Below are 23,139 nucleotides of genomic sequence, written 5' to 3'. Positions count from 1 at the left end.
TGAAAAACTAGGTTAATTCCAGGACACTTAGTTTGTCATACTCCTCATGAAAATTGTACTACATACATAGATCAAAACTAATGAACTGCTGTCTAATGAGTTAAAAAGTGTGGAATTTTGGAAATTCAGAATACTCACCCAGGAGTATTTTTTAATGAGTATTTTTTAATTCTGTGTTTGGGGTTATTTTCACATCCCTGCTAGAGCAGCAACCTCAGCTACAGAGCGCAGAGCATGAGCACACTTCATTTGCTGCAGGAGCTAAAGGAAGGGGCTGAAGGCCAAAGAAAACATGAGGGTGCTTGTGAGCTAACTGGAGGGGCACAGAGAAATAGGAATGTTCAGGCCTGGGGAGTTTTGAGAGTGAGAGGAGAATTGGTTTTATATAAGAAAGTGAAATTGTAGAGGATCTGGAGCAGGACTACAGAGTTCAAGGGCAGAATCCTTCAGCAGAGAGGAGGCTTCACAAGTCGCAATTTTTGGAGCTTAGAGGAAAGAGACAGAGGGACAGGGTGTTCTAGAGTAAGAAGACTAAAGGGAAAAGTCTCAAATTAGAAGGGGTGAAATTACCTCCAGACTTACTCTAGAGGTAAGTGAACACCCATGTGACCATTGCTCCTCTTCTCCTTCATCCCAGCCTCTTTGCTATTAAGAGCAATAGGGCTAGTTTGCAACCGCAAGAGAGACTGGTGGGCATTCTGAAGAGCTGCTGGTACCAAAACCTCTCAGCAACATTCCACCTTCTATGAAACTGCACGTGAGTACAAATCAACTCTCAGTGCCCCACAGCAGATATTTCTGGCCCTACCACTTATTTCCTGGCAGCAGTTTAAGCAAAGCTAGATGTTCATGTAACACCATGATTCAAATAGATCCATAAAGCAAGCAACATTTTCAAACTGTTGTTGGCTAAAGCCATGTTTTGCAAACTTACAAGCAGTACCAAGTCAAGCTTCTTTTTTTTTTTTTTTTTGTTTTAGTTTTCATCTTTCCCTCTTTTAACCCCAAACACCCTTGTAATCAGAGCCCTACCAAAAAATTAATTTCTTATCTAAAGGCAAAAGAAAAGAATGATGCTTTAAAACCCCCTCTGAAATGTATTAATATTGTTTTAAATACAGCCACTAATGCACAGTCAAAAGGAAGAGCAGCTGAGTGAAGGACAGAGCACACCCACTGCTCGGAAGGCAGCACATGGAAACATTCCATAGGATCATAGCATTAATTCAGAATCATAGAATTAACTCAGAACATCTTTCCTCTTAATCAAGATGGCACCAATAGAAAGTTCGGACTTTGCGGAGATGTTCGTCTTTACTAGAACGGATACATCCAGACTTCTAGTCTAAAGCATTCACCCTTATGCATGGCAGATCATACATTAATATGCCATATGGAATACCTTCCTTCTTTGAAAAGCAAACAGTAAGAATGTACATAAATGCAGTCCTTGCTAGCTAGGTGCAGCTATATTCTTACCTATAAGGTAATCTTCATTCCTACTTTGTGCCAGTATCAATGCTTTGCATTACAGAAGCATGGAAAAAAAAAAAAACAAACCTAAATGTGACCAAACCTATGATTGCAGATCTATGTTATACTTTATTGTACCTTAAAACACTACCATAACATTCCAGAAGTTGTGGTACTGCCACTTATAAATGTGACCATAAATGTGTAGCAATAGGACAAGGTGTAATGGGTTTAAACTGATTTGGAGAAAACTCCAGAACAAACTCGCCAACAAAGTTTTCAAGTTGACAAGCAGGTATTCTTTACTGTGGCGCCAGGAGACAAAGGGGATAGCTCCTCCTAACGTGTGTCCCCGTATTGCTACGCAAGCCGTCCTTATATAGCCACTGGGCATGCATACATATTCATGAGGCTATGTATGGATTACATTATTTTCCAGAAAGTTCCCCGCCTGCGTACAAAATTTGTGGTGGTGGTCTCTCAGGATCGTTTACTTCTTCCAACAATCTTCATCACTTCTGGCAGCCTTTGAAGCACACGCAGTAGACGCTTATACCAGCTTAACTGGTTCGTTAACACCACAGACATAACAATCCTCCTGTCCTACTTATCAGTTAGCTTAGCTGCAGCCCATCTTGGACACCTGCCATTCCCAGATACTCCTTATCCTTGAGTCCTGTTCTTCTTGCCTGTTTTTCTTACACTCATTTTGTACTAAAGTCGTAGTGCCTAAAACTACAACGGTTTATCTTGTACAAGAATTCTCAGTATGTTCTCTAGCTGTACTCTATTTTTTTTTTCTGTGCATCATGCACCTCAGTAATTTTCCATTGCTACTGTTACAAAGCCATCAAACTTAACATTATTTAAAACTGATTCTAAAGGTTTATATATTCCATTTTGTAATTTTGTGCCTACCGCTTGCCTCAAATCCCCCCTTTTTCTGTCCTTTTGCAAATTCTTTTGCAACATTTTATATGTTACCATTACCATCTAAAGTCTTTTTGAAATAATTTCCCATTTTTACTTTGCGCTTAATTTAATTCCTTTTCCAATCTTCCTAATTTATCGTATATCATTTACAATACTAGAAGGAACATTGTATAGTACCACAAGTAATCAATATTAAAGCTATTAACATCAATATTCCTGCAACCAGTTGGCTCAACCGGGAGAGATCAGGTAACCATGAAGTTAACTTTTCCCATATTTCTTCAAAACCCCAGGAGGTGTCATCCATGGCCATTTCACGAAATACTTTAGTTTGTTTCCAAATTTCCTCCAGATCTATTTCAATTCTGCCACTTTGATCTAGATAGGAACAGCAGCTTTCATTGATTATAGAACAAGCCCCTCCTTGTGAAGCATAATCTCCTACTCTGGTTCCTGGTGTAATGCATCTTTGTGTGCAGGTATAATATTTATTACCTGGATCAGAATTAACTATCCCAAATTTTAACCTTTCCCTTGGATGTAGATTGCTAGTGTTCAGCCACAAATTTGTTCACGAGATAGCGTTAGGAATTGGAACTCCAATTAATGGAAGGTCCGGATTTTCTCCTGATTTAGGCAACTGTGCACAAACCCAACAGTTACTACGATTAAAAACCTTAGTAACATTCTGCACCAATTTCAGGTATAAGTTCTGGTCCCAGGCTTGTGCGCCAGTTATCATATAATTCCAAATTATGACCGACGCAATTTCATAGGTAAGGGTCTTGAAGGTTCGATCTGCCATGTCTTCTGGCTCTGGTGCTTTCTTTATTCTTGAATAATGTATCCAAGCAGGTTGTTCCTTTATCTTCACTGCTGTAAAGGGGGTCAATAATATCTGGTACGGTCTGCTCCACTTCTCCTGTAGAGGATCTCCTGAAAAATTCTTAACACAAACCCAGTCTCCAGATCTGAAAGGGCGACTCGGATAATCCAAACCTCTTGCTCTTGTCCCTAATATTCTCTTATTTATCTCCACTGTTTTAGCGGAGATAGCCTTCTCCCACTTTCTGAAGACTTTTTCCTTTAAACTGGGACTGATATGGTCTCCCATACAATATCTCAAATGGACTAACCTCTTCTTTCGACCGAGGTTTAGTTCGAATTCTTAATAGAGCCAGTGGTAAAGCTTGGTATCAATATAAATTCGTTTCCTGACATATTTTGCTAATCTGTTGTTTAATCAGACAGTCCATCTTTTCTACTTGCCCACCGGCCTGAGGCCTGTATGGAACATGTAGTTGCCAATCAATTTCTAATTTTTGCTAATTTCTTGTAACAATTTTGCACTAAAGTATGAACCCCGGACGGAAGAAATGGCCACTGGTACTCCAAAACGAGGTATTATTTCATTTAATGATGTTTTAATCATTTGTCTTGCATTATTTATCCTACAAGGAAATGCTTCTGGCCAGCCTGAAAAAGTATCCGTTAACACCAACAAATATCGATAACCCACTTCTCTTGGTAATTCAGAAAAATCTATTTGCCACTGCTGTCCCGGATAACTTCCTCTCCCAATTGTCCCAATTTGATTTCTATTTTCAGTTTTAGGATTATTTTTAAGAATAGCTGACATTGTTTTGTCACTAATTGAACTGTGGTGTATAGATTCCTTCCTACAATTTGTTTGTCTAAATATTTATACAAAGAGTTGCTACCCCAATGAGTTTTAGTATGTTCTTCCTGAACTAACTTCCAGAGTCGGTTACAGGGGATTACAGTTCGTCCATCAGGTATCTGAACCCCACCCTCTTTATTTTCCTGTCCTTTTAGATCTTGAATCAATTTTCTATCCTCTTTTGAATACCTAGGTTTAGATTTTTCAATTGTTGGTTTGCCGTCAGGGATTAAGGACATGATTTTAGATTGTTCAGCTGCTCGTTCGGCTTCAAAATTGGCCAAATTATTTCCAATTTCCTGATCAGAGTCACCTTGTTGATGTGATGTCCTTTACAGTACGTAATAGCTACTTCTTCGGGTAGCTGAACAGCTTCCAGTAGCCACAGAATTTCTGTAGCATGTTTAATCTGTTTCCCTTGTGTGTTCAAAAGTCCTTGTTCTTTCCAGATATCACCATGTGCATCTGCCACACCAAATGTGTATTTAGAATCAGTCCAAATATTTTTCCTTTTATCTTTAGCCAATTCCAGGGCTCTCGTTAATGCTATTATTTCTGCCTTCTGGGCAGAGACGTTCACGGGCAAAAGTTTAGCTTCTGTTACGTGTTAAGTGGTGGTAATGGCATATCCTGCCTTTCGTTCACCATTTTTCATGAAGCTACTACCATCAGTAAACCAAGAATCAGCATCTTCCAGAGGTTTTTCTTCCAAGTCTGGTCGGCTCAAATATACAGTCTCTATAGTGGCCAAGCAGTCGTGTGTTAGTGGTTCTGTTGATTGTTTCTGCATAAAGGATGCTGGATTCACACCATTAGTGACCACAATTTCTGTATCATCCTGTTCCACAAGGGTGGCCTGGTATTTTAAAAAACGTGAAAGAGATAACCAGTGAGCTCCTTTCTGTTCCAGGACTGCTGATACAACATGGGACACTAGCGCAATAATTTTTTGTCCCAAGGTGAATTTGTGAGCCTCTTCACTATTCATGACAACTGCCACCACAGCTCTTAGGCACCCAGGCCATCCTTTGCTCGCTTCATCCAGCTGTTTTGAAAAATACGCCACTGCCCTTCTGCAGGGTCCTAGTTTCTGAGCAAGGACCCCCAAAGCTATTCCCTGTTCTTTATAGGAATATAGCCAAAAGGATTTAATCACATCTGGAAGTCACAGAGCTGCAGCTCTCATTAGCTCTGTTTTTAAATTTCTCAAAGCCCCCTCTGCTGTATCAGTCCATTCTAAAGAGGGAGGGTTTCCTTTCAACAGTTCATATAGTGGTCTTACCAGAACACCATAATCATGGGTCCAAAGTCTGCATCATCCAGTCATTCCCAGGAATGTCCGGAGCTCCTTGATGGTCGACGATCGTGGAGTCTGACAAATGGCTTCTTTTCACAGCTCCAAGTTCTCTCTGTCCTCCTGTTATTTCATATCCTAGGTAGGAAACTCAGGTTTGGATTAGTTGGGCCTTTTGTTTGGATACCCGATAAGCATTCAGTCCCAGAAAATTTAATAATTCCACCATCAACTGGATACATTCTTCCTTTGTTTCTGTAGCAATTAATAGGTCATCCATATATTGTAACAAGAGTCCTTGTCTGAGTAGGTGGCTTCCATGATCCTAGCTCCAGTGCTAACTGATTTCCAGAAATTGCTGGACTGTTTTTAAACCCTTTAGGTAATACCATCCAAGTTAATTGAGTTTCCCTTCCTGTGTCAGGATTTTCCCATTCGAAAGCAAATAATTTTGGTTTTCTTTGGCCAATGGTAAGCAAAAGAAAGCGTCCTTTAAATCCAGGATGGCAAACCATTTCTGATAAGTCATACGAATTAGCTACTACTGGACGAATATCCTCTGCAATTTTGTTGATTGCTCTGAGATATTGAACCAATCTGCAACTCTTCACATCATATTTCTTTACTGTCCAGATAGGAGTATTATATTCCAATTCACATTCAATTACTAATCTATATTTTAAAATGTATCAATGATTTTTTGATTCCCTTTGATCTTCTAATTTTAAGGGATACTATTTTATTCTATTTGGGCAGCCCCTTCACCCTCTTTTTTTATTTCCACTTTAACAGACAAAGCATTTTTCACCTTACCTGGAACTTCAGATGCCCATCCTCCCAGATGTACCTGATTAAGGTTTTCTTCTATTTCAGGGAGGTCTTCCTGTTCGCTTTTCTGTTGAATTAAAGATAAACTCAAAACTGCAATTAATTGATTGTTTTTAACTCTTAATTCCATTTTGCCTTTCTTAAACGTCGCTTCTCGCCCTAATAAACATTTTAGAGAATTTGGCATGCATAAAAACTTATGCAGTCCTATTTGTTTTTCCCAATTTGTACTTTAAGGGTTTCAGAAAGAATGCCTCTTCCCTTCCCCCCCCCCCCTTTTTCTTGGTGGCCAGTAGCTCACACATCTGTAACAAATCCTTTTCTCGCTGATTTAGCACTGAATAAGTTGCTGCTGTACCCACTAAAATTCCACTTTATTTCCTCTAGTCCCTAGTTTTAATTTAACCAGTGGATCTGCTAGGGTAGATTTCCCCAGGTCCCCGGCAGTCTAGTTCCAATTCAGTCACCGGAGCCACCCCATGGCACTCCCCGCCCAGGGCAGTCTCCCTTCCAACGTCCAAACTCCCCATAGCATGCACACCGATCCGGTTCCACAGAAGAAGAGTCCACTCACCCACCTCCGTACGACGTCCCTCCTCCACCTCTGCCTCCGCAGCCTCATCCCACGCTCAAACACAGGAGCTGCGCGAGCTCCCCTCTTTTCCCCCTTGGTTTTCGCTTTTTTTCGTTGTTGTGTTTTTTTTTTTTTTTTTTCTCACAGTTGCCCACCCTGCTCAGCAGCGGCTGCAGATGCCTGCCTTTGCAACAGCACTTCCGGTTTAACCCTTTCTTAACTCTGAATGTGAATCTGCTGCTTGCTGCCAGTGACAGCAAGCTCTTCCTCCTTATCAGTATCAGATAGGACAGACGCAGAGGGTGCTCCTCTCCGGGGTACCTCTGATACATAATTTTCTAACCTATCTTCCTGATTACTGTTTTTTAACTTTAAACATCTTTCCCCAGTATCACAGGCTGAACAGCATCTCTCCATCTTAATTTTCAGTTTTTCCCCGTCCTTTTCCAAAGCCAAAATTAAGGGATCTGGCGGAGCTATATTAATTTTGCATTCAGTCTGTCACTCCGGGTGGTTTCTTAGAGTGAAAAACAGATCTGCATACATTACATCATCCCATTTTCCTTGCCACCTCAAAACAACATTAATTGTAACAATGTATTATAGTTCAGAGTTCCATTTTTAGGCCATTTTTCCTGATCTTCCAAAGTATACAAAGGCCACCATCGGTTACAATATTTTACCAATGTTTTCTTTTTTACCGAGCCCCCAAGAGACCCTCCCACTTCTTTCCAATGTGCCAAAATGCGCCCTAAAGGACTCTTTTTCAAGATCTGTCCACTCTGCTGATTTTCCATTATCAATCTCACATTCACACACACACACACACACACACGGGATCCCACAGACACACTCCACACAGTAACAACACTTGAGACAAAGACAGAGACTAAAATTCAATCAAACAACCAACAGTTCATAACACAGTTATAACATCCTGCCACCAAGACCAAAATCACAAGACCAAAATCATTACTGTAACAAGCCACAAAATAAGTTGAATACCAATAGAAGCAAAAGCAATACTTCCTAACCCCTATGGCTCAGACCATATTGTAACATTATAAGGGGGGTTTCCTTGAGCCCTTTATATTTGACCAGCCTGTCAGTGTCCCAAGAAGGACGAGACCCTTGTGTCCGACCAGCCTGTCTGCGTCCCACTGTGGGAACCGTACTGGACAGCCCACTGTATCGGAGGGTGATTCGACTAACCTATTCAGGGACCCATGCTGACAGCATCACTGAATCAGATCCCTTATGTGCTGCTAATAGCACACTGGACCCAAAACCATTTCCACAAGACATCCTCTGCGTCTTGTAGGACACAAACCACAAGATGCCCCCTGCTTCTTGTGGGCATATACCAAACGGACGCTAGCAGCCAGGTATACGCATTTACCAACGAGATTTCCTATCTCGATTTACGGAAGGCTTCCTAACCTTGCATACACTTACGAAACTAAACCAATTTAGTCTTTATGTAAGATGCCCCCTGCACCTTACAGACTATACAAAAGAAAAGAATACCTTTTAAGAAGATGGTCCTTGTCTGCTTCCGCAGTGATCCAAGTGAGTCGAGGGATCCATCCGGGAAAAATTCCCGAGGGCCCTAGGGAGCCCTGTTCTCAGTGGGTCCTGCAGCCAAACGGAGTTGGTCCCATCTGGGCTGCCAAACTGATTCGGAGAAAACTCCAGGAACAAACTCGCCAACAAAGTTTCCAAGTTGACAAGCAGGTATTCTTTATTGCGGCGCCGGGAGACAAAGGGGATAGCTCCACCTAGCGTGTGTCCCCGTATTGCTACGCAAGCCATCCTTATATAGCTACTGGGCATATAAACATATTCATGAGGCTACGTACGGATTACATTATTCTCCAGAAAGTTCCCCGCCTGCGTACAAAATTGTGGTGGTCTCTCAGGATCATTTACTTCTTCCAACAATCTTCATCACTTCTGGCAGCCTTTGAAGACCGCGCAGTAGACGCTTAAACCACAGTGGTGAGAGAGCCCCTTGGGGAGCTGGAGACAGACAATACAATATGAACTACTTCTTCTGCTCTGATGATGCTGAGTGTTATCCCCTGGTGAAGATGATGTGGTGGCAGCTGTTTCAGTGATGTGCAGTGGCTGCACTGCACTCGCTCTGCTTTAGGGAATGCCAGATAAAATGGTTATCCCATCCCCTAAGACTTAGACTCTTGCTGTTGTTAAACTTTCTGGAAAAGAAAATGAGGAGCAGAGGCAGGTGCAGCCCTCACATGAATAGTCAGGAGCCAAAAAAATGCTGCATCTCACCAGGGATGAAGGGCAGTCATGCTTTACTAGCTCCTACCAGAGAGGTCCATCCGAGCCTCCTGCAAATTCCTGCCCACTGGAAGCTCCTCTCATCTCCAGGATAGATTGTGACTGGAGCAACAGCGGTCCCAGGACTACCTGTGAGCATGAAGACCTCGGGCCCAACTGTAGGAGAGGATCTGGTTCGAGACCATCTTAAAAATCTGAACGCGCACAAGTCCATGGGACCCCATGGCTGGTCCACCTGATTTCCTGATGGTGCGGCAATCAGGATATCGTCCATATATTGAATGATGGTTGCGGTCGGAGCACTGTGCCGAACCGGTGTCAATGCCCGGTCCACTGTAATCTGGCAAATAGTGGGCGAGTTGATCATTCCTTGAGGCAACACTTTCCATTGGAAACGTAGGTTGGGGCATTGGCTGTTTGGGAATACAACAGACAAAGCAAACCAGTTCCTGTCTTCCTCATGCAGAGGTATCGAAAAGAAACAGTCCTTAATATCAAGGACAGCACAAGGTTGTCCTTCTGGTATCATAGAGTTCATGGGCAACAGCGTTTGGACAGGACCCATTGGCTCGATTCTTTTGTTTACTTCATGCAGATCATGAAGGAGGCGAAATCCCTTACCATTCCGCTTGGGTGTAACAAAGACTGGGGTATTCCATGGGCTGGTGGAAGGTTCTATATGGCCTTGTTGTAGTTCGCGGACAACTAGCTCAAGAAGAGCATCCATTCAAGGCTTAGACAGGGGCCACTGCTCGACCCACACTGGATCAGATGATTTCCAAGACAATTTAATTGGTGGAGGCGGGTGTGTGGCAGTGGCCCTTACTATAAATTTGTCACCTTGGCTTTTAATAGGGCTAAAGTGTCCCTCCCCAACAGGGGTGGGACTCCTGACATAACATATGGAAAAAGGGTAATTGTTTTCTCCGGTCCTTTTTCAGTATGAAGTGTGATTGCTATCAGTTGGGCACTCTTCCGAGCTCGGGATAATCCCCCCACTCCACCCACCATAGAGGCGTCTTTCAATTTCCAGCATGGGGGGCCAGTTCGTCTCAGGGATAACGGTGACGTCTGCCCCAGTATCAATCAGGAAAGGGACACTGATGGTGTTACCAGATAAGACATTATGGAGGGAACAGACCCCCCACACCATTGGCGGGTTATCACAGTTCACAGCCAAGGCCACCCTGGGGTCCCGCTCCCAGGGGTTGGTCCTTGTTGACCCTGGGGTAGGGACAGTTCTGGCTGAACCGTTGGTTGGACCATAAAGCTGGTTGCTTCTCGAGGGGGTAATGGGTTCGGGAGTGCCTCGCCCCATCTGGGGTTGGCATAGTTGGGCCGCCTCATATCCCAAGTGGGAGAGGACTGTGCGCGGCCCAAGTGTCCCCTCCCCGCCCCGTTTCCCTGGGTTTTAGATCTACATTCCTTAGCAAAATACCCTTTCTTTCCGCAGGCCCAACACGGTCCTCTGGGTTGGTTCCGACTGAGGACAGTTTGGTGCAATGTGGCCCACCCAGCCACACTTAAAACATGCCGTCATATTAGCCATCGTGGTGTGGACAGCCGCCTGGATCGGGGCCAGTTGCTCTTCTTTTGCGACATGCTTAATCATGTCCGCAATGCTTAATCTCGCCGGCAATGATCATAAAATTTCTTTGGTTGTCAAATTGCATTGCTGACGTAAGCATTCTGTGACAACTGCGCCTTTCGCTTCTGCAGGCAGGGACGAGGAGTCGACCGCTGCCTGGAGGCGGTCTACAAATTGTGTAAAACTCTCACTTTCATTTTGTTTTATTGTAGACCATGGCGATGGCTTGACAACGACTCTAGAAGCTTCACGAATAGCTTCTCTGGCTGCACGGGTAGTTGTCATTACTTCATAGGGCCGCAGTCCCTGGGTCTGTGCCTGGGGGGTGATCATTGCCAGATCTATACCTGTTAATCGCTGCAGGCTGGATCCGTGTAGTGGATGATCCGCCCCGGTTACTTGAGCTAGTTGTGCTATACAGTTGTATTCCCATTCTTGATTAAAAACAATCTTCCCTGCCCCGTCAAGAATCATTTTACAGGTTTGTTTTATATCGAACGGGAGCGTATCATCTCCCCCAAAAACACCATCTATGAGGGTGGAGACCATGGCAAAATTAAGCCCTTTATCTGCGATTGCCTTAACAATCGCTTGTATATCTTCTGGATTTATTGGCGAGTAGACCCTCTGCCCCCCATCTGTCACCCGGACCGGGAATGCTAATTTGGGTGATGGGGTCCAGTCGGCGCAAGCAATCTTTATTTTCCTCCAGTCCGTGAGGGGGAGTCCTCCCCCTTTGTCCATCTTCGTTTCCTCCTCCTCTAGGCTTGAATCGGTTGTAACCCACTAGTGCCAGCTGCTGCCTGATTCAGAGTCAGAGCTCGACTGACTGCTCACTTCCGGTTTCCTGTGCCGTTCTCTCAGGCTCAGGCTCTGGCCCCGCCCCCTTTTCTTGTGGGCGGGCCGTTCCCTCCCTCTGGGTCCGCCCCGCCCTCTACTCGGCGGGCTCCGGCCCCGCCCGCTTTTCTTGCGGGGGGCCGCTCCCTCTCTCTCTATTCGCCCCCCCCTCTCCTCGGCGGGCTGTTTGCCGTACGAGGGTATTTTCCCCGGTGCCCGCTCCGATCGCTCTCTGCCCCTCGCTCGCGCTCTCCTCCCGTTCCCGGGTGCCCCCCCAGTTCTCTCCTCCCCGTTCCTTCTCTCCTCCCCCTCCTCGCTGCGTGCCCGTGATAATACCGGCGCTTTCTCCTTTTTCCCGCCACGGGCGTCTTCGCCCCGCCCTCCGCCTTTGTGCTCGGCGCCATCTTGGGGCGCATATGGCGGCGGTCTAGGCCCGGCTGCCTCAGACTCCGCTTTCTCCGCGGCTCTCCTGGCCTCCTCGGCTAGCCTGCCCCAGAAAGATTTATCTCGATTCTGTCCCTCCGTTAACATGTCGGGGCCCGTGTCGGGACCCGGTCGAGGGGACGGGTCGCCCTCTTGCTGATCTTTGGGCTCAAGACAATCAGCATCATCTGGGGGGTGCGAAGTCTGCGTGGCCGCCCCGACTCCCAAATTCGGGGTGGCCAACAAACAGTTCTCTGCCGCCTTCCAGGTCTCCTGCTCTTGTATGACCTTCTTCAGAGCCTGTACGACTTTCCCCCATGACTTCAGATTTTTCCCACAACCCGAAGACATCGTTTCTTCGGCTAACGCTTTAGTACATTTATCCCACACTTTGGGGTGGAGAATATCCACCGGCTGGGCAATAACCCCAGTTTGCAAAAGCCTCACAATTGCGAGAGTAAAATCTTTGGGTTTGCAACCGATACCCTACTGACTATGTAACTGCGATACGACCTTCACAAGGGCTTCCATCCTCCTTGTTGGTCCGGGAGTGTCCTCCCCGCCGGGCTGGTCCTGCCGCTCCGGCCGCCGTTCACCCGTCCAGGCAATTCCTGAAAACCACGTGCCCGGGTTTCGGCACCACTTGTTGCCTTCGTTGACTTGACGACCTATCTCAGGAACGGCACGGCGACCAACCCCAGGACGCTTGGGCCGTCAGCTCGCAGACACCAATGTGGTGGACGGCAAATGGCTTTTATTGACTAGTAACACGGTGTTATATACCGTGAGTTTACAACGTCACTTCAGTCTGCTTACGTCACAAACCAAGTATTACTGGCTCTAGGGAGAGGGGGGTTATCTTCTTATCTTTCCGTACAACACGACATTTTCCGACTACCGATCCCTAACTACCACAGAGGTATATGCCTGGAATGCCATTCTCCTTCACTTTTGGGTTTACACTTAAGCGCTGACAGCCACCGCTGCTGAAGCTGAAATCAGCTTGGCTGTCTGGACTCCAAGTGCCTACAGGTGGCCACGTCCACTCAGGAAACACTGCCGCTGGCCTGCTCATTAAAGACTAGAAATACGGGGCTTTCTGAGGATGCTGTTGTTCCTAGTACCGAGGCCAGCTAGACAGGGAGGCCATTCTGTGCCATGGCTTTCTAGAGAAGGCAATGAGGCATGATAGGGATACCACTGGGTCTTCTGACAGGGGAAGCATGTGCCCCAAAGTAGGCTAGAAGTCATTGCCAATTGATTCACTACAATTTCAGGGAGATGCTTGTTCCTTTCCTGTTCTTACGGCTAAATGAGGTAGAGCAGTGGAAGAATGTCTTGGCCACAACCCTCCCAGGGCAGTCAGGTGTTGAGCAAGTCCATTGCTGCAGCGCTCTGTCAGTAGTTGAATGCTGCAGCGCTGTGTCAGTAGTTGAATGCCAGCGAGGAAAAGACAACTCATCTCTTCTCCTCCTTTCAGAACGAGCACTCTGGGTTTGTGAATTACATCCTGCTGCAAGTGCTGAGCAACTGGGGCCACCCGGACTACACCTGCATATATTGGTTCAAGGTGCACGGTGATCCTGCCAGCAACGAGGGGAAGGTGGCACTTTGATCTGACAACAAAGCTCCTTGATTGTCACTGAGTGTTTTGCCTGGGATGTTAAGGGCTAAGAGAACTGCTGTGCTTCTCTCCGCCCACAAGCTTACCGGAGACTTCCCTGGAGGGAGAGGTGATGTCAATAAAGGACTAAACTGTTTCCTGCAGATACATTACTTTGGAGGATTAAACACACTGAATGTGTGTGCAGTTCAAGTAAAAAAAGGCTTCCAAGGACTCCAAAACGGGCAATAGGGAACCCCAACCTTTACCCTTAAAGACACACACCCCCACCCCCACCCCCACCCCCCATATCTTTCTGACCCCAAAATAGTCCCTGGGTCCCCAAAATATAGTCCAGGGACCTCCAAATGCCAGCTCAAGTACTCCTAAAATGTCCTTTGGGGACCCAAAATGGCCCAGGGACCCCAATATACCCGTCAGGGACCCCCCAGATGGGCCTTAGGGTCCCCAAAATTTACACCCAGGGATCCCCCAAATCCTTTTGATGCCAAAATAGCCCCTAGGGAACACCAAAATACAGCCCATGGATCCCAAAATCCCCCCAGTGCCTCCAGAATGCCCTCTGGGGACCGAAAATGGCACCAGGGACCCTCAGGTTGCCCAGAGAAGTGGTAAATGCCCCATCCCTGGCAGTGTTCAAGACCAGGTTGGACAGAGCCGTGGGTGACATGGTCCAGTGCGAGACATCCCTGTTTTCAGGGGATTAGAACTGGATGATCTTAAGGTCCTTTCCAATCCTAACTGTTCTACTGAACTGGTTACACAGGATTTGGAGAAGGCTGAGGTTCTGAATGACTTCTTTGCCTCGGTCTTCACTGGCAAAGGCTCTGACCACACCAGCCAGGTCTTAGAAGGTAGACGCAGGGACTGTGAGAACGAAGACCTTGGGCCCACTGTAGGAGAGGATCTGGTTTGAGACCATCTTAAAAATCTGAACGCGCACAAGCCCGTGGGACCTGATGGAATCCACCCGCGGGTCCTGAAGGAGCTGGCGAGTGAAGTTGCTAAGCCAGTGGCCATCATGTTTGAAAAATCATGGCAGTCAGGTGAAGTTCCCGACGACTGGGAAAAGGGAAACATAAACCCCATTTTCCAGAAGGGGAAAATTTAAGACCCGGGGAATTACAGACCAGACAGTCTCACCTCTGTGCCTGGCAAAATCTTGGAGCACATTCTCCTGGAAGGCATGCTAAGGCACACGAAAAACAACAAGGTGCTTGGTGACAGCCAGCATGGCTTCACTAAGGGGAAATCCTGCCTGACCAATTTGGTGGCCTTCTATGATGGGGCTGTTGAATTGATGGACAAGGGTAAAGCAATTGATGTCATCTACCTGGACTTGTGCAAAACGTTTGACACAGTCCCACATGACACCCTTGTCTCTAAATGGGAGAGATATCAATTTGATGGATGGACCACTCGGTGGAGAAAGAACTGGCTGGATGGCCACACACAAAGAGTTGTGGTCAATGGCTCGATGTCCGGCTGGAGACCTGTAACGAGTGGTGTCCCTCAGGGATCAGTGTTGGGACCGGTCTTGTTTAATATCTTCGTCACTGACATGGACAGTGGGATTGAGCACGAGGGAAAGAATGCCATCCACAGGGACCTTGACGCACTTGTGAGGTGGGCTGATACCAACCTTACGAAGTTCAACCATGACGAGTGCAAGGTCCTACACGTGTGTCGGAGCAATCCCAAGCACAGCTACAGGCTGGGCAAAGAAGAGATTCAGAGCAGCCCTGCGGAGAAGGACTTGGGGGTGCTGGTCACTGAGGCAAGGAACATGAGCCGGCAGTGTGCGCTCGCAGCCCAGAAAGCCAACCGTATCCTGGGCTACATCAAAAGGAGCGTGACCAGCAGGTAGAAGGAGGTGATCCTGCCCGTCTACTCTGCTCTTGTGAGACCTCACCTGGAGTATTGTGTGCAGTTCTGGTGTCCTCAACATGAAAAGGACATGAAACTGTTGGAACAAGTCCAGAGGAGGGCCACGAGGATCATCAGGGGACTGGAGCACCTCCCGTATGAAGAGAGGCTGAGGAAGCTGGGGCTGTTCAGCCTGGAGAAGAGAAGGCTGCGTGGAAACCTCATAGCAGCCTTCCAGTACCTGAAGGGGGCCTCTAGGGAGACTGGGGAGGGACTCTTCATCAGGGGCTGTAGTGACAGGACAAGAGATAACGGGTTCAAACTTAAACAGGGGAAGTTTAGATTGGATCTAAGGAGGAAGTTTTTTCCTGTTAGGCTGGTGAGGCACTGAAACAGGTTGCCCAGGGAAGCTGTGAATGCTCCACACCTGGCGGTGCTCAAGGCCAGGCTGGACGAAGCCGTGGGTGACATGGTTTAGTGTGAGGTGTCCCTGGCCATGGAAGGAGGGTTGGCACTGCATGATCTTAAGGTCCTTTCCAACCCTAACTATTCTGTGATTCTATGATTCTACCTCCTGGAAACAAGTGTGTGAGGACCGCCGGTTCCCCCATGGCCCGCCCTTCCCTGAGGCGCTGTTTCCTCTGAGTGGCTGCCTTGCCCACCTCCTCAAAGGTGACTGTCTGTACTGGGCCCACTGACAGCCACCTGGGAGGGCGCTGCCAGGCAAGGAACTGCACTTCCGGGTTGCGCCCTTCAGCGGGGAGCTGCGGCCCCGAGGCAGGGCGGCGGCCTGAGGGGCGGCTTTTGGCGCTGACCACGTGGACTGGATGCTGCGAGTGGCACTGCGGGCCCTGGAGACGTCGAGCCAGCTGCATTCCTCCCCTTTCCAGTGTCACAGAGCGCAGCCGAGGAGCGTGGATGCGCTCCTCGCACCCACACGCCTTGGGGAGCTCTCTGAAGACAAAAGGAAGAGGGAAAGGCCAAAGGTGCGATAGAAAATGTGCCCCCAAAATACAGTGGCTGTGCTGAGTGATGTTTCTGCATTCAAACCATGGGCAGGAAGCTACCTCAAAGTGCCCGTGTGTGAAAATAGCCCAGAGCTGATGCGAGCCCTTCTGGAGCATGAGCTGCTTGTACAGGAAGGGATGTGGAAGTGGGCTGGGATGTAGAGCTGGGGCTCACATCCAGCACGGGAGCAAGCAGGCTGTGGCATCTTCATCCCTGGAGGTGGTTGCTGGGGACAAATCCTCCCCAGCAGACAGAAGCACCCACCCATGGGACACGACACCAGGGGACGTGCAGCCAGCGCGCAGGGACACCAGGGAAACACACCCCTCCTGTGTGATCGTTTCAGCTTTATTGATGGAGCCAGGGCCGAGGTGCTGCAGTGGCACAGAAACATTGGTGGCCGGAGGGCTCTGCTGCTAACACAGGTCAGCAGCAGGTCCTCTTCAGAGACAGCAACATGCTTGGGAGCCTTTCCAAAGGGCCTTCGTAGCTGCTGTGAACAGAGACCCTGTGACAGTGATGGTAATGTTGTCATTGTGCAGCTCTGTACCAGTTAATACCCAGAGTTTGGGTATCGCAAAGCATGCTCAGGGTACAGAGCCAGAGCTCCTTGCTGTCCTGGGGCAAAGTGGGAATGCAAAGAGCTGCCACCTCTGATGGGAGGATACAGGCCGGTGTTGGAGGATGTTCTCCCTCGTGCAGAGGAGCAAAGCGTGCTCCCGCCCATGTTGGACTTTGCCTCAAAACACAGTGCTGCCTTTCTGTTGTGACGTTGCCTAGTGCCACTGACGTCACAAAGCACTGTTGGTGTTGAGGCAGACACAGGGGGGTGGAAGACCAGGGTTGTCCCTGTGTCAAGACACTCCAGCTCTTGAGCGAGCAGACAGCACAGTGGTTGGTTTGCTCCTGAGCAAGCAGGATGCCTGTTGCCCACACCTCAGTGCATAAAGAGAGAAAGTCGTGGTGGGTCCAAGTTCTGAAAGGGTATGTTTGAAGCCTCTGCAGAATGGGTTATGACCCTGAGCCCTCCCGGTTCTTGGAAGAACATAAGAGGACTGTTTATTTTTAACAAAGTGCATGCTGTGAGCCTGTTAGAACAAGCGGGAGGACCCTCCGTCTTCCAGAGCGGTGTGTGCTGTCTCTCGGCAGATCAGGCTTCACGGCACGTTGGACTAGCCTGCAAGAGGTTTCCTTGGAATATCCTTAGTTCCACATGGATTCCCAGCGTGCTTTTACATTCATCCCTCCCTCCATCTTCACCCAGTCGGCATTTGCCTGCAGTTACGCAAAGAAAAGGGCCAGTGATAGCCTGGCTGCTAAAGAAATGCTGCTGAAGGGGAGGTACAAACCCCCGCCTGCCTCGTGAGCTCTTGAGCTGTCAGGGTATAGGCTGAACCCCCTCTACCCCCACGGACATGAATTATGGTCACAGCTTTTGTTGCAACTCCTTCTTCTATTCCGGAGTTAAACCAGAGCCCTTCGTCACTAACCAAACAGTGCCAGTCGCTGTTGTACCAGATGGCGCGCTGGTGCTGTTGCTGACAACTCAGCCACTGATGAGCTTATGCAGGACCAAGGCAACCCTGACACCAGGAATGCTAGGTTCAAGACCTGCCATCCCTACTGCTGCTCTCAGGTCTGCTGCTGAACGGCGTGGGTGCCACCAGCTTCACTATCCTTTTCCTCTTTGCTGCTCCGTAGGAAAATGAAGGCTCTGAAGACAGTGCCCCTGGTGCTGCTCATCCGCCTGTTCTTGTTTGGTGAGTCTCGTTGGAACTGGGACCTGAGGATGGTGCTTTAGGACATAGGGCTCCATGTGCTCTGACCAGAGTAGCCCAGCAAAGAGTAGGAAGAACTGAGAGGGGTGTGCCAGTCCCCCCTGCTTCAGAGGAATGGGTGTGGAGGCAAGGAAGGGCTCAGCCAGTTCTCTTAAGGCGATGGAGGGGCAGTGGCTAACCTCCCCTGGCCCCTGACAAGCTTCTGCGGGACAAGGAGCATGTTCCATGGGAAGGAATAGCTGTGTACTGTGGAGCCCTCTTTCACAACCTGTTGCGAAGACTACAAGAGGAGAAACAACTATGGCACCTGGGAGAGCCGGGGAAAGGGAAGCTGAGGCATAACCCAGCCTTAGACCAAGTCCTAAGTGTAAGGAGAGTTTTGGTGTGTGTCTTACAGGCGTTCACCACGTGGGACTGCTGGGTGAAGAAGGCCTCTCGAGGGCTGCAGCCTTCATCTCCTCCTACATTTGGCATCCCCAACAGCAGGTGACGTTCAGGTTTCTTCAGATCGAGACTGGTTTTACCAGGACATAAAGTACCACTCAGTAAAACGCTGTGGCTAGGGCTGGGAACAGTAGTCATCCTGGCGGGTCATACAGGTGAAGGTCAGTTGGACCGAGCATCAGTGTCTCCACAGCCACTGCACACAGCTGATAAAAAGAATTATGAAGCATTTTTGGGCCTGCATAGGTTCCAGCAAAGCACTGGTCTGTTGCAGTTTGTGATGACTGTTCCCTTCATTGTTGTTCCAGGGGTGTTTCCTCCCCTCTGGATGGGACCACAAGACTTGGAGGTACAGATTATTTCCTCTTGACTTGATGGTGATGTAGAGGAGCTCTGCCCCTGGGCCTCAGCAGGACATTGTTTCTGTCCTGCCTCACAGAGGCTTCACCTAGCACAGCTTCCTGACCTTCTCCCATTGCCCTTTCTTCGTGTCTGTCAAATGGTCACCTATAGCTCCCCACATCCACTAGAGGACTGGGGCCACCCATCCGTCTCCCTTTTTTCTTGTCCCGGGCTGTTTACAGCAAAGCAGGGGAGAGAGATGTTGTGGAGAGGAACCACCTGGCAGCAGCAGCCACCTTCCCTTGCCCTCTGTGTGTCTTGCAGCTTTCCTTCTTTATGTCTGAGCTGTTGCACTTAGTATTTTCTATCGGGAATACCACCTGTTCCCCTTGAGATCTGCTCTTGCCTGGCTTTCGTAAGACATTGGCACGTGTAATAGGGAACGTGGCGGCTTTGGGCACACTGGAGATGTTCCTCAGTTTCCCCAAATGTTCCCGGGCAGCCAGGAAGCTGCTTCTCAGCCTGAAACTCTAAGCACTTTGGAACTACCTCTCCCAGCTGCTTAAGACATGCCTGCCCTGCCAGTCATTCAGAGCCAGGCTTCTTACCTTGCTCACACCCCCATGGTGTTCGAGAGGCCAGCCACAACAGTTAACAGTCTCTGTTCCTTGCTTTTCTAGGCCAGCAGGGAACGACATAGGAGAAGCGCTGAGTAGAACCCAGACCCTCAAAGAACAGCTCCAGAAGCTGCAGGAAGAGTTCTATCACCTGCACTGGAGCCTCAAGGATGTTACTGAGCGTGCTCTCCATGAAGCCTTGAAGCAGTCTAAGCTCCCAGGCTTCTCTGGATCGGTAAGGGCATGCTGCAGAAGGCTCTACTCAGAGGTTTCTTTCCTCCCTGCAGCCTTTATCCTTCTACAGTTCCCTGTCCTGGCTAGCCAAAAGGCTGGTGTGGCTGGAACAAGTGCTGTGCATGGCCACACTTCCTTTCCTCTTGCTCCACACTTCTGTATGGGGGAAGAGAGCGCCGCGATGGCAGTTACAGTTGCTTTACTTATACCTTCCTCAGAGTAGAGCAAGGCTGGGAGGTTTCCACGCAATCTGGGCGTTCCTCACAGCTGAGTTGAACCTCGTCCCCCTTCCCCTTGGCTGGCCTTGCAGGGGAGATGATTGTCCCATTCCTTCTCCTGCTAACAGGCGCTTGCCTTTGTTCTCTTCCCCAGGCTGTTCAAGAGATTATCAATCAAGTCGTGGAGAAGCTGGAAGAAAACCAAGTCCCAATGACTGATTATGCCCTCAAATCATCAGGTGCTGTGCCATTGTACACAGACTGGTTCCAAAGTGCTTCCTGTGCACACTGACAAGATGGGCCTTGGAACAGGCTCAGCGGTAGGAGAGGAAGGGCAAGAAGTCAAGGGCCACCTAGTGCCCTAAAAACGTACCCACTGACAGACTCTGGGAGCGGCTGGACTCCATCTGAAGAGCAGAAAGCCTAGCCGACATCCCAGCTGACGTTACCACAGATTGATGAGTCCCTGCTCTGTGTTCGGGAGGGGTCACGCCAGGAAGAAAGAGGGGAATCCCCCGGCAGGAGATGGAGGACTACTAAAAAGCATTTCTCAAGTGAACAGTGCAATATTCCTCCTGACATTGCTCAATGATCCTGCTCATGTTTTAATTTCCAGGGGCTGCTGTCATTCCTGAATACACAAGTCCATCCTACCGGAATACGGCGTATAAAATCAGCCTGTTTTCCCTGACAGTGATGGATTATGTGAGATCTCCTGAGCTTATTCTTGAGGTAGGAGCACCAAGAAACAGGAAAACAAAGTGGGGGGGGCGGGACGGGACGGGACGGGACGGGACGGGACGGGACACGACGACGGCGGGATGCAAACGTGCTGCTGAGAGTTGCCTTTACCCTTATGTTTGCTTTCTTTTCCTGTCACATTCTTGTATGGACCCGCTCACTGTCTCCCTGCTGAGTATTTCCTCTCCCAGACTGCCTCAGGTCCTCCGTTTGAGCTTCTAGCAGGCAGGCTTGGTCCTGCAGCCTTTGTCTTCCTCGTCCCTCTGCAAACTGTCAGCATGGCTGAGAGCCTGCACTGCTGGAGGGCCCCACTCTGTGTTGGCAAGCCCTCCTGGCACTGATCATGGGAACACACCCAGCTGCCTGCCTTCACAGTGCTTCTGCAGTGCTGAAGGGGTCTTGTGACACGGGGATTCTCACAACTGCTGCTCTGTTTGGTACTGGCAGGGTCTGACCCAAGGATGCAGTTCAGAGCAGACCTGATGCGCCAGATCAGTTCTTACTCCGTGATGCTCCTGGCAGAAACGGAAGCCGGGTCACTCTTCTCCATGTGAACGTAGTTTCTTCTTCTCCTTTCAGAAGGAAAATCATCTAGGAAACTGCTGGCCCTTCCATGGAAGTCAGGGACACGTCTTCATCAAGCTCTCTGTGCCAGTCATTCCCAGAGCAGTCACCCTGGACCATGTCTCAGGGCCAGCGCTCCATGGAGACGGTATCTCCAGTGCTCCAAAGGACTTTGCTGTCTACGTAAGTGATTTCTCGGAGTGGGGGGCAGAGGGTTGCTCAGCATTTCTAAGCAGGGGGTGAATACGGGTCAGAACCCGGAGGCCTGCGGCTCCCTCTTGCCTTGCAGAAGAAACAGGCTCCTTGGAGTTGCTCCCTTTCCGTTGGATTCCTCTTTTATCCAATATACCACGCAAAAGGAAGCTTCTGGGCCAAGGCTGTGCTCCAGGAGCCACAGGGAAAATGAGCTGGCACAGTGTCTGCCCCTTGGACCTTCTTGGCTCCCAACGCCAGTGAGCACTGGTGATCCTCAGGGATCATTACCCTGGGAATGTCTGCTCCTTTTCTTGCAGCCTACGCTCGTTAAGTAGGCAAGTGTGGCAGCATGCTGGCTAGCTTCAGCTTCTCGTCTTTTCCTTGTGATGATCTTCCTCGGATTATGTCGATGAAATAAATCAGGACTTCACCACCAGAAGTTAAGTCTTCCCATGGTGGACCAGGGCACTCATGTTTTCTCCACCCCATCTTTCTCTAGGGGGTGACGGAAGAACAGGAGGAGCAGTTCCTGGGACAGTTTGTTTTCCTGGCACCACTGAATCCCACTCAGACCTTTCAGCTAAAGGTAGGGGGACGGAGTGGGAGGAGAACGGAGAGGGAGCAATACAGTTTGCTGGGGAGAAGCTTCCGTGCCAAAGGGCTCAAGGCAGCATTCTGGAGAATGGTGTGTGCCATGCGGTCCCTCCTTCTGCTGTAACCTCCTAATGGCATATGCCTGGAATGCCATTCTCCTTCACTTTTGGGTTTACACTTCAGCGCTGACAGCCACCGCTGCTGAAGCTGAAATCAGCTTGGCTGTCTGGACTCCAAGTGCCTACAGGTGGCCACATCCACTCAGGATACACTGCCGCTGGCCTGCTCATTAAAGACTAGAAATACGGGGCTTTCTGAGGATGCTGTTGTTCCTAGTACCGAGGCCAGCTAGACAGGGAGGCCATTCTGTGCCATGGCTTTCTAGAGAAGGCAATGAGGCATGATAGGGATACCACGGGGTCTTCTGACAGGGGAAGCATGTGCCCCAAAGTAGGCTAGAAGTCATTGCCAATTGATTCACTACAATTTCAGGGAGATGCTTGTTCCTTTCCTGTTCTTACGGCTAAATGAGGTAGAGCAGTGGAAGAATGTCTTGGCCACAACCCTCCCAGGGCAGTCAGGTGTTGAGCAAGTCCATTGCTGCAGCGCTCTGTCAGTAGTTGAATGCTGCAGCGCTGTGTCAGTAGTTGAATGCCAGCGAGGAAAAGACAACTCATCTCTTCTCCTCCTTTCAGAACGAGCACTCTGGGTTTGTGAATTACATCCTGCTGCAAGTGCTGAGCAACTGGGGCCACCCGGACTACACCTGCATATATCGGTTCAGGGTGCACGGTGATCCTGCCAGCAACGAGGGGAAGGTGGCACTTTGATCTGACAACAAAGTTCCTTGATTGTCATTGAGTGTTTTGCCTGTGATAACAAAGCTCCTTGATTGTCACTGAGTGTTTTGCCTGGGATGTTAAGGGCTAAGAGAACTGCTGTGCTTCTCTCCGCCCACAAGCTTACCGGAGACTTCCCT

The 23,139-nt window shown here is 48.8% G+C and overlaps 1 protein-coding gene and 1 long non-coding RNA gene across 4 annotated transcripts; one reads left to right on the top strand and one right to left on the bottom strand.

Moving 5' to 3' along the window:
* Positions 1-1,461: 1,461 nt before the first annotated feature.
* Positions 1,462-6,970, bottom strand: LOC136014241 (uncharacterized). Of its 3 annotated transcripts, XR_010612562.1 has the most exons (4): positions 6,784-6,970; positions 6,195-6,276; positions 5,370-5,519; positions 1,464-4,943 (listed from the first exon to the last, which is right to left on the bottom strand). It is a non-coding gene; the product is annotated as an uncharacterized LOC136014241 (long non-coding RNA). The 3 variants fall into 3 exon arrangements; XR_010612560.1 differs by having other exon boundaries at positions 1,462-4,943; positions 5,370-6,276; XR_010612561.1 differs by having other exon boundaries at positions 1,462-4,943; positions 5,370-6,276; positions 6,788-6,970.
* Positions 6,971-17,646: 10,676 nt separating this feature from the next.
* On the top strand, positions 17,647-22,990 carry LOC136014744 (SUN domain-containing protein 3-like). The gene is made up of 9 exons (XM_065679709.1): positions 17,647-17,774; positions 18,135-18,225; positions 18,609-18,697; positions 19,678-19,849; positions 20,221-20,305; positions 20,683-20,798; positions 21,387-21,554; positions 22,066-22,152; positions 22,856-22,990. The coding sequence occupies exons 1-9, from the start codon at positions 17,647-17,649 to the stop codon at positions 22,988-22,990; spliced, it is 1,071 nt and encodes a 356-aa protein (XP_065535781.1).
* The last annotated feature ends 149 nt before the right edge of the window (positions 22,991-23,139 follow it).

The sequence above is a fragment of the Lathamus discolor genome, chromosome 5 (assembly GCF_037157495.1).
Source record: "Lathamus discolor isolate bLatDis1 chromosome 5, bLatDis1.hap1, whole genome shotgun sequence".
In the NCBI taxonomy this organism is placed as follows: Eukaryota; Metazoa; Chordata; class Aves; order Psittaciformes; family Psittacidae; genus Lathamus; species Lathamus discolor.
This window is presented reverse-complemented; position numbering and strand designations above follow the sequence as displayed.

What these genes read in the sequence shown, in the direction of transcription:
- LOC136014744 (XM_065679709.1), top strand. Translation starts at nt 17,647, where the DNA reads ATGGATTCCCAGCGTGCTTTTACATTCATCCCTCCCTCCATCTTCACC. An exon ending in GAAATGCTGCTGAAGGGGAG is followed by an intron (nt 17,775 to 18,134) that starts GTACAAACCCCC and finishes GCTGCTCCGTAG; the next exon opens with GAAAATGAAGGCTCTGAAGA. An exon ending in CAAAGGACTTTGCTGTCTAC is followed by an intron (nt 21,555 to 22,065) that starts GTAAGTGATTTC and finishes ATCTTTCTCTAG; the next exon opens with GGGGTGACGGAAGAACAGGA.